At 34.7% G+C, this 13632-nt stretch overlaps 1 protein-coding gene across 9 annotated transcripts in view; it reads left to right on the top strand.

Annotated features, from left to right (window-relative positions):
• Positions 1-13632, top strand: part of Rictor (RPTOR independent companion of MTOR, complex 2) — a 114476-nt gene that overhangs the window by 26137 nt on the left and 74707 nt on the right. For 7 of the 9 annotated variants that reach the window (XM_013514949.1, XM_005386232.2, XM_013514945.1 and 4 more), the window contains one exon: positions 12046-12143. In XM_013514949.1, coding sequence (XP_013370403.1) covers positions 12046-12143 — 98 coding nt within the window. Of the gene's footprint in view, positions 1-6877; positions 6981-10163; positions 10363-12045; positions 12144-13632 lie in introns of those variants that run through there. The other 2 variants (XM_013514943.1, XM_013514948.1) reach the window with 2 other exon arrangements.

Below are 13632 nucleotides of genomic sequence, written 5' to 3'. Positions count from 1 at the left end.
CCAGGCAGGTGCTTTGCCGCTGAGCTAAATCCCCAGCCCCTGTACTTTCTTCAATGATCTTTTAACATGTGCGGTACAGTTCTACTGGAAACAAATTTGCTCAGTTTTTGTTTATCTGAAACTATCTTAATTTCTTTTACTGTTGAAGGATACTTTCATGTAATACAGAATTATAGTTTTTCTATAATTAAAACGAGAATTACTGGTTTTTCTCTTTTAACACTTTAAATATTTCACTACATTCTCTTTTTATTTATATGCCTTTTGAGTAGAAGTCAGATATAATTCTTACCTTTGTTCCTCTGTAGGTACATTTTATTCTTTGTTTTTCCCTGTGACTTTTCAGTATATGTGCTTCTGAAGCAAGCACTCCCTGTGACTTTTCAGAATTTTTTTTTTCACTTTATTGTTGATTTCCTGAAGTCTGTGGGTTTTTAGTTTGTTTTTTGTTATTGTTTTGCACTTACTTTACTTGCTATTATCTTAGCTGGATTTGTAGTTTGATACCTGACATTAATTTGGGGGAAATTCTTAGCATTATTGTTTCAAATGTTCCTTCTGTTCCCTTCTTCTCTGCTTAGTATTCTAATTATGTATGTTTAACCCTTTTTGTAGTTGTCTTAATAGGCTTTCGATTTTCTGCTTTTTTTCAGTGTTTATTCTCTTTGTTTATAGTTTTAGAGGTTACTGTTGCTATATCCTCCAGCTCAGATTCTTTTCCTCACTTCTGTGCAGTCTACTAATACAATATCAAAGACATTCTTTATTACTCTTACAGTATTTTTGGTGTCTAGTATTTCTTTTTGGTGTATATTTAGAATTTCTATCCCTGCTACATTGTCTCTCTGTTCTTACGTGCTATTTGCCCTGGCATATATTAATCACCATTATTTTACATTCCTGATCTACTCTGGTAAGTCCAGTATCCCTGCCACATCTGGTGCAGATACTTGCACTATTTTTTCAAACTTTTTTTTAACCTTTTAATGTGCCTTATTACATAATTGTGTGTGTGTGTGTGTGTGTGTGTGTGTGTGTATTTGTGAGACAAGGTTTCACTATATGGTTCAGGCTGTCCTTGAGCCCATGTTGGCCTTGGACTTGCAGTGATTCTCCTGCCTCAGCCTCCCAAGTGTTGGGATTATAGGCATGTGCCATGCCTGGCAAATGTATATATTTTGATATCCAGACATGATATATGATATCTATAAAAGAAACTGTTGCAGACAGACCTTCAGTAATGTGATAGTAAGGTGTAGGAGAGGCAGCATTCCACATTCCTCTCTAGTGAGCATGTGCCTCTGCACTGTGAACACATTTGCCCTCCTTTGCTTGGGTAAGTCAGGGTAGCTAGAGTCGAATAGAGTTGGATTTCTTTTTCTCATATGGAAGTCTGGAGTTGGTAAGAGTTGGGTATTTCCCTTCCCCCAGGTCAGTTATGCTTTACTCAAATATCAGCAGATTTGGATCTGTTCATACAGTTGCTCCTGAGGCAGGGTGGCAGGTCTTGCTACAGAGAATAGCTTGCTTTGGCCTCTTTCCGAATGGTTCCTTTTCTTCTCCTTTTGCTAGAAGTTGATCAGATTCTTGAAGAGAAGACTGAGAAGTAAGCCCTGCCAGCCCCAATGCCTGGGTTCCCTGGCATCTTTAACTTTGAGATTCTACACTTGAAACTCCAGCAGTCTACCAGTTGCAGCTCAGGTTCCCTGCTTCAGCACCACTGGTCATCACAGTGGTTTCTGTTCCTGAGTCTTTTGCTCCAGTAAGCTGTTATTCTCTGCATTCACTTGTATGTTTGATGTGTGTGTGTTGGGGGTGGATTGTCTTCTGTCCTCGGTGCTCGTGAATCCAGGAAATGCTGTTGTTCAATCTGTTCAGTGTTTTATGTGTTAGAAAAGTGTCGTGATTTCAGGACTCCTTATATGTGGAACCTGGTACAAAGTCCAGTTTTTAGTATGATAAATTTAATATTTAGAAACATTACAATCCAGATAAACTTGTAGTTGTAACAGATTGGTATGTTTTCTTGTCCATTTCACCATTATATTTAAAATATACACACTTGAAACGTTTTTCTCCATATGTGAAGAGATGATCTGCATTCCAGGAGGTTACAACAGAATAAATACATAAAAATTACAAAGGGACATGTTTTGGTATCAATATAAGAAAAAATGTTGCACTGCTATAACTGTGGAATTGGCTGTCATGGCAAGTCCTGAGTTTCCCTGCATTAGAAGTATTTTATCATAATCTACCAGGTGGTTCTTTAGTATGCTATCTTTGAGATGGATCCTTTTCTTATAAAATTATACAACTCTTGCAAATTAATAACTTAGAATTTTAGGTATGTTAGAATCGTAGTTTGAAGCATTGTTTGCTCAGTGTTTGGACCTGTGGATAAGGATAAGAGATGCATTCCCACTGTTTTTACTAATGCAAGAAATGGTTTTGCCTCTGGAGTTTGCAAATTCCAACCATAGTAATTTCTATAGACCTTTAGTTATTTATGTCTGATCAGTCATGTAATATAATAATAATAGTTATTATATTATACCTTGTGGTTTAATTTTAATACAGTGTTAAATTCTTGAACGTACCTTTTTTAATGCTTATGTAGAATTCATTTATGTGTACTGACAAATTACAGAAAATATTGTTTAATTCTATTTCTACTTCCAATTTCTCAGTGTATTTCTCAGGAAATTTTCTAAAGGTACTAAAAGTTACATTTTAAAAGTCAGTTTCAGGGGCTGGGGATTTAGCTCAGTGGCTAAGCACCTGCCTGGCAAGCGCAAGGTCCTGAGTTCGGTTCCCAGTACTGAAGAAAAAAAAAAAAAAGTTTCAGTATGGTTTGGAGACTGGTTTAGAAGAAGGGGAGATACTCTAAACATAAGGGATCTGTTTTGTTATCTTTGCTGTAATTATGCATGAGGCTGAAGAACAACTGAAATGTGACGATAGTTGGTGGAATAAAAAGAAGTAGGGATTGTTGGAAAGTTTGGAAAAGGGTAAATAACTCACCTCTTGCCATTTGAATGTGGGGGATCAGGAGGAGGAAAAAGTTAAAGATAACTCTTTTTTTTTTTTTTTTTTTTTTTGGTTTTTCTCCGGTACCGGGAACCGAACCCACGACCTTGCGCTTGCCAGGCAGGCGCTTTGCCGCTGAGCTAAATCCCCAGCCCCAAGTTAAAGATAACTCTTAAGGAGAAATTTTCCCATCAGAGAGAAAAGACCTTAAAAGACAGATAATCACTCAGAGTTTGCAACTGTCTCTTCCTTTCTCTGATTCTTTAAGACCAATACGAAGAAGCTTGATTCATAATTAATTGCAGTAATTATTGTTTGAAAACAGTTATGAATAGAAAAGATAAATGGAGATACAATTAGAGATTTGTGTAAGATTCTAGTCAGCCTCCAGCCTTTCAAGAAAATATTGTGTTAATGATTTTAATTAGAAAGTGCTCATGAATATATGAAGCTCTGTGTGTCTTTTTGAGGAATAGAGATAATAGGAGCAACTAAAGCTTTGGTCCATGCAAACCTTGTGTGCTGTTTTTCATGTATCACCCTCCTACCATATACTTCTTTTGTAGTTGTTTCTTTTGTCTATCTTCTTGTCTTGCTACTTTACTTTGTAGGGCTACTGGAAAGGGTAATAAACAACACTTAGTAGAATTATTATATGGCCAGACCTATAGTCAGTGTTCAGCAAGTACTGGTTAGTTCCCTGTCCTGAGTGCTCTTAGCAGCAGCAACTTTTTCTTAAGAAAAACAAATTCATTCTTTAATATAGAAAAGTAATTCTTGAAAACCTATTATGTAGTAGTGACTATCCTGCAGTTGTAGGGATACAGTTGTAAGATGTTGATTTTGCCCACATAGAACTTAAAACCCTTTATAGAATCTTGATTTATGTTATTAATGCTTGTGTTGTTTTTTACAGTCTCATTTTAGAATGAAAACATTGGAAATTACAGAGCTAAACAGTATACACAGATAATGCTCCTAGTATATATGATAACTCATTTAAAATAGTGAAAATTTACACAAGAAGAATGTTGAGAAATTAAAGGCTCAGTAAGTTAAATGTTGAGTAATTAAATGTTGAATAATTAAAGGCTTTATAGTGAATTAAGAACTGAGGGGTCTTGGAAGTGACCATGAGGTGTTGCGGAATATATTTAGGAATATACTTATGACAGCATTATGGCAGTTACTGTATTTGACATTGTTAAATTTGTTTTTCTGTGTTTCTTTATTTTTAAATGTTTTATGGTAAGACTCTGAGTGTGGGACTGTAATTGGAGCCCCATATGATCTGTCATCTATATTTCAGAATTCAGTGATTGATGATTTTTTAATTTTCGTTTTGTTTTGGTTTTTTTGTTTGTCTTCCAGTACCAGGAATCAAACTCATGACCTTGCGCTTGCCAGGCAGGTGCTTTGCCACTGAGCTAAATCCCCAGCCCAAGTAACATTCTTTTTGTTTTGTTTTGTTTTGTTTTTCTTCCGATGCCAGGAGTTGAACTCACAACCTTGTACTTGCCAGGCAGGCACTTTGGATTTTTTAATTTTCATTCCAAGTAAAGATATTTGTTAAAGATATTTGTGAAACAAGGTATGTGGAGTCCTTCCAGTGTTTAATGATTCCCCTACCCAGTCTTTGACACTTCTCTCGCCTTAATTCAGTAGCAATTTTTTTAAATAAACAGCTCATTTTTATCAAGTGTTGCCAAAGATTCATCTTACTTATATGAGAGGATAAACTTTTTTAAAAACTTAGATTCATTTCATTCCATTTCAATAAGAAATACAACTGGTAGAAGTAGATACAGAAACAAATATAAGTGACTTTTGGTAAGCATACTGGGCAGGAGGCGTGAACTAGGCGTGAACTTCAGCATGTGAGTTTTAGAAAGTAGATTTGTAATTGTGGACATAAGTTACTCTTATAGTTAACTTTAGTTAAGACTGGTTTCTATTTTAATGTTTAGAAGAAGATTTAAAAATTGATAAAAATGTTATTTCTGGGTGGTGAAGTATTAGTATCAGGGTTCTTCAGAGAAGCAGAACCAATAGGACGTATATACAGAGATATATAAGAGGAGACTTCTTAGGGGAATTGGCTCACATGATTATGGAGGTTGAGAAGCCCCACAACAGGCTATTTACACTGTACACCAAGGAATGCAGGTAACAAAGCTCCCAGCAAGGATGGTGGTTGGGGGAAGTACTGATGTACTTAATAGCTGAAAAACCCAAAGTTCTTAGTACAGGAGAAATGTAGCTTCCAACCTGTTAGATGTCAAATGTGCCAAGTTCCACAACATCAAGGAATGAAATCATGAACCAAAAAAAGGTTTGGACAGGTTTTAAAGAGAGAAGAATAGCTCCTAGGTTTCTGGGAGGAGTGCAGAATAGAGGAACCACTGAGGCCTTTTGTCAGAGGTAATTTATTTATTTATTTATTTATTTATTTATTTTTGTCAGAGGTAATTTATATAGCAAAGTCACAGAGTGGATACATTGTGGTCAAACTACAATTTACTTATAAGATTATAAGTATAGCCACTTAGCTAATACTGATCTAGTAGGGAAAGGAGTCACATAGCAAGGCATTTTGGGGAAAGGATGAGCCAGATGCTTTGGTCACCCACCTGAGTGACTGATGCCTTGCTGCATTTACTGGAGCAGGTGGTGCTAATTATAATATAATCTTAAATTACTGCTTATCCCTTAGGGAGGCTTGTAGGCCTGGCCATTGCACCTTTATCTTGAGTCCTGGCCTTTTTCACATGTGGCTTGAGGCACAATTCTGATGTCCTTATTTTTGTGCGGTTTTCTTTGATAGACCAGTCCCTCTGACTGTATATTAATTTCTGTCTAACTTTGGTGCCTGTAATATCCTGAGGTCCTAAGGCAGGAGAAGAGTGTATCTCAGTTCACAGAGGAAGTGAGGGAGGGAAGGAGGAGGAAGGGAGAGAGGGAGAGAGAAAGAGGCAGACAGGAAGGCAGGCAGACAGATAGAAAGACAACTGACCAATTCACCTTCCTCTGTTTTTGTTGTATCTAGGTGCCCAGCCAAATATGGTTCCTGCCCACAGGAGGGGCAGATCTTCTCCACTTAGTCTTTTCATATTCACATGTCAGTCTCCCGTGGAAATATCCTCACATCCACACCAAAATAATGCTTTACTAGTTCTCTAGGTATTCTTTAATCCATTTAACACCTGAAATTAAGTATCACAGTAATTTTTAATATTTTATTTCACACTTATATTTTCTATGACGCTTGTAGAATTGACATAAAAATACATAACTTGTGGTAATAATACATACTAGTATATCCATGCCATTCAGAAAATTATTTATGTGTAGCACATGCTATAAAATATATAATGTATTATATTTAATTATTTTAAATTACTTTCCCTCATTTTTACTTAAAAAAGCAATAAGGACGTGCAGTTATTCCAGTGTAGTCACAGCCATGTTATCTAAATTAATTTTTTTCTAAGTCACACTCATAATTTTAAATCTTAGGCTCAGTTAGAAAAGTTGGAAAATATAATGTTACGAATGAAAATAAATGATCAGTAGTTTTTACAAATGGGAATAACTTCTTTGAAAATAATTTCATTTTTTATCCCTCTTTTAAGAATCTTTGAATTGCATTATTTTGATCTGGTTAGAGAATATAAACTGTATCCCTATCCAGCTTTATTACTGTGTTCATTTCCAAAAAACATAGCACACATTATGACAAGAAAATAAATTTCTTGACATTTTTTAAATTTCTCTTCAAAATTTGAATTTTGTTTTTATTTCTTAATTATAACTAGTATGTGAAAATAATACACTATATTTTTTACAGTTCTTTTGAAAACAGCAAAATGTATGGTATCACAACCGGCTACTGGATGCAAGGACAGGAATCATATCAAAGATGGCTAAGTCAGTTAGATCTTCCATTCCAGGTATTAGTAAATCTCTGGATATTTAGGGTTGACTTCAGATATTGGATCCCTTCTAGAGAGATTCATCAGGGACACACATAGGATTTACAGGCTACACAATAAGAGGAAAAAGAACCCTGTAATTCTAGTAGTTCCTTTGTATTTTGCTTCCTTACATTTGAATGGTTGGCTGTCTTCGCCAGTTGCTCCTACACAAGCTTGTTTTTTCTTTTTTCCTTTATGCAGCCATAGGTTTCTAAAGTAAAAGGCTTCAGAGAATGTGATCCTGATAGGTCATCTCATTTGTACTTTATGCTTCTCATATTGCATTATCAGTAAACAGCTTTGGAGAAGTTAAATTGGAAATATAAAGTGTCAGTAGAAACAAATAAAGCCAAGTGAATCTCTCCTTAATTTCTTTTTGTTACCCTCCTATCAATTCTCCCTACTCCCTATATCAAAATTTCCCAGATCTCAGTGTGCCTACCACTTTATGGTGTAGCTTCTATTTATTTTAACCTAAGGGTTAATAGACTATACCTCTTGTGCTGATAAGTACAGTGCAATGGACAAAACGCTTGTGTCCCTACAAACTTCATATGTTGGAATCCTTAACCCCTAAGTGTTGATATTAGGAGAATGAGTCTTGTGAGTGGCATTCTTCTTCAATCTCTAATCTCTATGAAAGAGCCTCTAGAGATTTCTTTCACCCCCTTTCCCCACAAGTTAGGAAGCAGTGAGAATTTAACACATGGATAGTCTGCACCATGGACCAGAGCTGGCTAACCTTTAGAGATGAGTGCCCAAACTGCAACCCAAAACCCACTTATTTATCACAAATTGCCAACTCTGCAGTGAAACCTGAATACTGAGGTTTTAGTTGAGAAAAAAACCTCATGTCTTAACTTCTTTTATCTTAAAAGAAAAACAGCACATGCCATCCACTGGATTAAGGCTTTCACCAGAACTTGACCAGTCTGACTTATATCTTCCAGAACTGTGCGAAATAAATTAGACTTACATGTCTCAGAACTGTAGGAAATGAATTTCTATTGTTTGTAAGATAACTAGTCTATAGTATTTCCTAGCAGTCTGAATTGACTGTAGGCCTTGCTGCTTTTATTCATGTATTTATTTTCTGTACTTGATTTCTTACACAGCAGAATCAAGGAGTTGCAGCAACAGAGACTTTGTGGCCTGCAAACTAAAATTATTTATATATATATGTATTATATATATATATTTACATTTTTTTTTACAATGGGGTCTTACTATGTTGCCTAAGCTGGCCTCAGACTGAGTTCAGCTGATCTTCCTGCCACAGCCTCTCTAAAATACTATTTATTTATTTATTTATTTATTTATTTATTTATTTTGGTACTAGGAATCAAACTCAGGACCTTGTACTTGCCAGGCAGGTGCTTATGCCGCTGAGCTATATCCTGGGCCCCTGAAATACTTTTTAATCTAGTCCTTTACAGAAAGTTTGCAGATTTTTGTATCTAGCAAATAAAAAAGGAACCAGAAATTTCTCATTTTGTTTCTGGTTAAAGTTCCTTATAGCAACATTGTAGTACAGGAGTTTTAGATAGTATTTCAATGTAAATTAACTCTAATTATTTTAAATTGGTCTGGGAAGTAATATAATGTTTAGAAGAAACATGTTCCTTTAGCAGCTGTTACGAAGCAGTTCTGAAATCTTTCCCTAATTTGGGGTTCTTGGTACAGTAATTACAGAAATAAAGTAGGGTAAGAGGTAAAGGAAGTAGGAAGGCTGATTCATTTTGATTTGAGTTGGCAACGATAACATTCATTAGACAAGCACTTGTGTCTCGGTGTTGAAATATTAACAACTGTCAGTTTGAGAGTTGAGTGCATAGGCTTTTTATTGTTATTCATTGTCAGTGATGTGCTTCTAGGTGAAGTACATTAAAGAGAGTTCTGTCTTATTCATTGCTGTATTCTCAGTAACTAAAACAGCGTCTGACTATGGCAATTAATGAACTCAGATGTAAGATTTTATTTTTGTATCAAGGTATTTTAAATGTGTGCAGTTAGTGTTACCTTTAGAAAATCAGCAGTACAAAGCTATAAGCCTTTGTGAGGAATTAATCTTTTCAAACTAATCTTAAATATTAGTCCTCTCTGATCATTTAATCGGAATAACCATATTGTCACTTTGGTAAAATTTTTTATTTGGTGCTTGTCAGTATAATGATAAATGGATGTAAAGTGTTTATATAATGATAAACATGTAAAATGTTTGGGTTGTGTATTTCTAGTAGTTAAGTTTCACAACTGTCTTTAGTGATCATTGACTTTGTAAACTGCTATGGGTTCTATATAATTAAATCATTTAATACATATAATTTTTCTTCCTCATTCTTTCTAAATAGATACAGTTTATACTAACAGAAGTAAGTGATTTATTTATGGCTTCTTAAAATTATTTTTAATGGAATCTGAACTCACTCAATGATAGGCTTTCATTCCACTTTTGAGATAACTCTGTAAGGCACTAATTAAAAAGACACATGCGCAAAGTCATTTAAAATTAAATGGAATTTCACTCACATTAAAAAATATCTATTAGCTGGACAAGGTGGTGCATATCTGTAACCCAGTACTCTGGGAGACTGAGACCAGATGATCACAAGTTCTGTCCCATCCTGGGCAATGTAATGACTTAGGGAGACCGTGTCTCAAAATAAGAAAAAAAACAAAAAAAGGTCTAGGGATGTTCCTTTGTGCAGTGAGCCTGGGTTTAAGGTTCAATCTCCAGCACTTACACCCCTCTTCAAATAGTTGTATGTATGTATATAACTATATATCTTCTACAGATCACAAGAGGTGCTGTAGAATGAAGTGAATGAGCTCCGTAGGTATCAACATCAAAATGATTAGATTAGAGACAGCTAAGTAGTATGCTTAGTAATTTGATACCAAATTGTTTGTCATGGCCAACTCCACATATAAACAGAATGGAATAAAGTAGCCAGATGTAAGCTAAATGTAGAGGGAGACAGCACAGTTTTGTTTGGTGAGGCAAATACTAATTCAAAATGATTATTTCTTTGGATGAAATCCAAAGAAAATTGTAATGGATCTTAAACCCAAATATGAATAACATATTAAGGCTTTTTTGTGTTTTGTTTTGTTTTAGGCTTGTGCTTTCATTTTATTTAAAACAAGGAAGATGCTGAATATATTATTAAAAAAATAAAGCCAGTCAAGGTGGTGTATATAATCCCAGCCCTTGATAGGCTGAGGCAGAAGAATCCACGGCCAGCTACTGGCTGGGCTACCCAGTAAATTCAAGGCCACCCTGACCTAAAAAGTGACACTGTGTCTCAAAAAAAAAAAAAAAAAAATTCTATTCCAGGGATCAGCAGACCCCTATCTGGTTGGTAGCCTATTTCTGTATAGTAGTAGAATCTAGAATGTTTTCTGTGTTTTTGAAAACTTTTTTTTCCTTTTGACTACTTTAAAGGTGTTGTTCTATTATCTCTTTCTTGTTTCTGACAAGGAGTGTGTCATCTGCATGTTTTTGCTCTCCTGTGTAATTTGTCTTTTTAATCTGGCGACTTTCAAGATTTTCTTAGCGGTTTTGAACAATTTGTTTCTTGGTTTCATTTTCTTCACATTCCTTATGCTCAGAGATCTTTGAATTTCTTGGGTTTAGTAGCTTTTTGTTTTCATCAGATACACAGTTCTTGTCCATTATTTCTTCAGTTGTTGCATGTGTATCTTTTTACTTAGGAAACTTCAGGTTCACTTAAGTTACACTACCTGAAGTACCTCTGTGTTATATTTTAGTTTTATTGTCTTTTCTTCCAGTTCACTAGTTTTATGTTTTTCCCATCCAAAATATTTTTCATGTAAGATATTCTAGGTTTTAGCTACAGAAATTTGAGTGCCTTTATGTTTTTCATCTGTCTTAAGTTTTTGAACATGGAACTGTAGTTATAAAAAATATTACAATGTCCTGTTTTCATAGTCTATATCTGCCACTTCAGGGGTCAGTTTTAAGTGATTGATTGTTTTGTACATTATAGAACATGTTTTTCCACTTCTTTACATGCTTCATAATTTTCCACTGGATACTAAACATTGTAAAATTTGCCTTGTTAGATGCTTTGTATGTAGTTTTTTCTATTCTTAAAAATGCTGAGCTCTGGCCATTAGTTATTTGGAAACAGTTTGAGTCTTTCAAATTTTACTTTAAGATTTGTAGGTGGGATCAGAGAAATGATTACTTTATAGATCTAATTGACTCCTTGCTGCTGAGTCAGGTCTTTTCTGAATACTCACTTAGTGCCTTTGGGGTGTTTCAATATTTCTTCTAAGGAACGGTTACTATTCCTTGACCTGTGTGGCTGTGTGGTATTCTTCCTCTAATTCTTTTGAGTGATGATTTTCCTGGCTTGGGTAATTTCCTCACACATATGCAAGGATAGTTGTCCACTGGATACCTGAGGAACTCCCTTTTTAGATCTCTAGAGTTCTTTCTGGATGCTGTTCCTCTCCAGTAATCCTTGGTCTTCCTGGACTCCTTGGCTCTGTCCAAGTTTTTTCCTTCCAGAACCAAGGCCTGGAGACACTCCTCAGGAAATTAGCTGGTAATTGTAGTGCATACATAGATGTTTTCTATTTTTCCGGGATCATTGTTCTTTACTGTATGATGACCAATGTCTGGAAAACTAATATATCTTATCCTGTGTGTTGGTTCAAGAAATTTAATATATCTTATCCTGTGTTTTGGTTCAAGAAAAAATTCAAACAGGAATAGTATATTTAATTCCTGTTAAATATACATAGTAGTAGTAAGAAGTGAAAGTTGAGATGCTGAAATTTGTGATTTTATGTTTGAGTAATTCCAAGTCGGAATTAGATCATAGGTTTGAGTGCCGTAGAAATGCAAGGTCAATTGGATGTCATCCCTGTGAACTTTGAAGTCAGCTAAATGAATGGATTTGGGTGGAGAGTAAGACTTAAACCAAGGGCCAATATTGTGACATTTATTACTGTATGTTTTATGTGTTTGAATAGAGAAGCATCCTTAAAGTTATGTTAAATTGTCTTCTAGAACCTTCTGATAATTTAAGAGAGATACTCCAAAATGTGGCCAAGTTGCAAGGAGTATCAAATATGAGAAAACTAGGACATCTGAATAACTTTACAAAGGTAAGTAAGTTAAACTGTTATCATCTAAAAGTTCTTGTTCCTTACCATACTTAATAGTTTCTTAATCATCATTTTAAAAAGTTTTGTATATTCACTCACTATTAGTCTTTTTCTCTTTTTTCCCATGTGTGTTTTTCTTTTGTTTTTAGTTTTTCTGTTTTTGTTTGTTTGAAGCAGAGTCTCTATTTCCCATGCTGGTCTCAAAGTCATGGGCTCAAGCGGTCCTCCCATTTCAGCCTCGTGAGTTGCTGGGATTATAGGCGCATCTCATCATGTCTGGCTGTCATGTATTTTTGAATTTTAAAATGCATTTGAATATTAGACCAGTATGCTTGTTGTAGACAATATATTATGTTGAGAAAAAATATGGTGGGTTCAGACAAATTTATAATCCAGTCTTTTATTAATGTATTTACACATGTATTTCTTTAGTTTTTTCCTACTAACTTTATATCAGTATGTTTGTAGATAAGTAATACATGTGGTACATTTTATACACCTAACCATATTTCCCATAGAAATACTAGTATTGCCTTGTGCTCATCCTGATGCTGTATTCTCATTACCTATATTTGAATTAGAGCCAAGGTAAATTGTAGGGATACAGATTTTCAAGTTTGACATATGGATTGCTATGTTTTTAAACCTTACAGTGCTGGTGTACAAACTCAGGCAAACACTAAAGTATGTGTTGTTTTAGGTGATACCCTAAAATAGAAAACTCTCTGGACCCTTTGAAATAAAGTTATTTCCCTTTTTAAAAATGCTAAATATAAATTGTTTTTAATATAGGAATAATTGTCTGTCTTAACCCCTCCCTTGCTGCTTAAGGCATGACCCATAATCTAGCAGCATTGATATCACCTAGGAGTTTATTTCAAAGTATACTATTTTGGGTACCACTCCAGACTTGCTTTATCAAAATCTATAGTCCTTTTCCTCCTTTGTAGTACTAAATATAAATTGTTTTTTAATATAGGAGTAATTCTTTGTTTTAACCCCATGCCACTCAAAGTGTAACGCATGACCTAACAGCATTGGTATTACCTTGGAACTTGACAGTACTTACTTGAAAATACTTATTTGCAAAATAATTTGGGGTATCACTCCAGACATGCTAAATCACAATCTACAGTGTTATAAAGATCCTCCTGTGAATTTGTGTCTACACTGAAGTTTGAACACTACTTGTTTTAATACTTTCAAATATTTAATTTTTGCTAAGCAATTGGACTGTGGCTTGGAATTAGCTTTCTTTTATAAAATTGGGGGGGAGGGAATATAGTCACTATATAACAAAATTTTTTTTTCAATGTAGTACTGTGCAATAAATACAAAATAGATTGAAGGTTTTTTTTCTTTTCCCTTATAGTAGGATGGCAAATGTGTGTGTATTTGTGTATGCATACATTCATTTCTTCTTAGTGAAATTTTAAAATATTTTTATACAAGAAAATTATTTTATATGAGGGAGGATAAAGTAATATTT

This window comes from Chinchilla lanigera, unplaced genomic scaffold (genome assembly GCF_000276665.1).
Source record: "Chinchilla lanigera isolate Chin_1 unplaced genomic scaffold, ChiLan1.0 scaffold00025, whole genome shotgun sequence".
NCBI lineage: Eukaryota > Metazoa > Chordata > Mammalia > Rodentia > Chinchillidae > Chinchilla > Chinchilla lanigera.
Note: the sequence above shows the minus strand (reverse complement) of the source record. Positions and strands in the feature narration are given on the sequence as shown.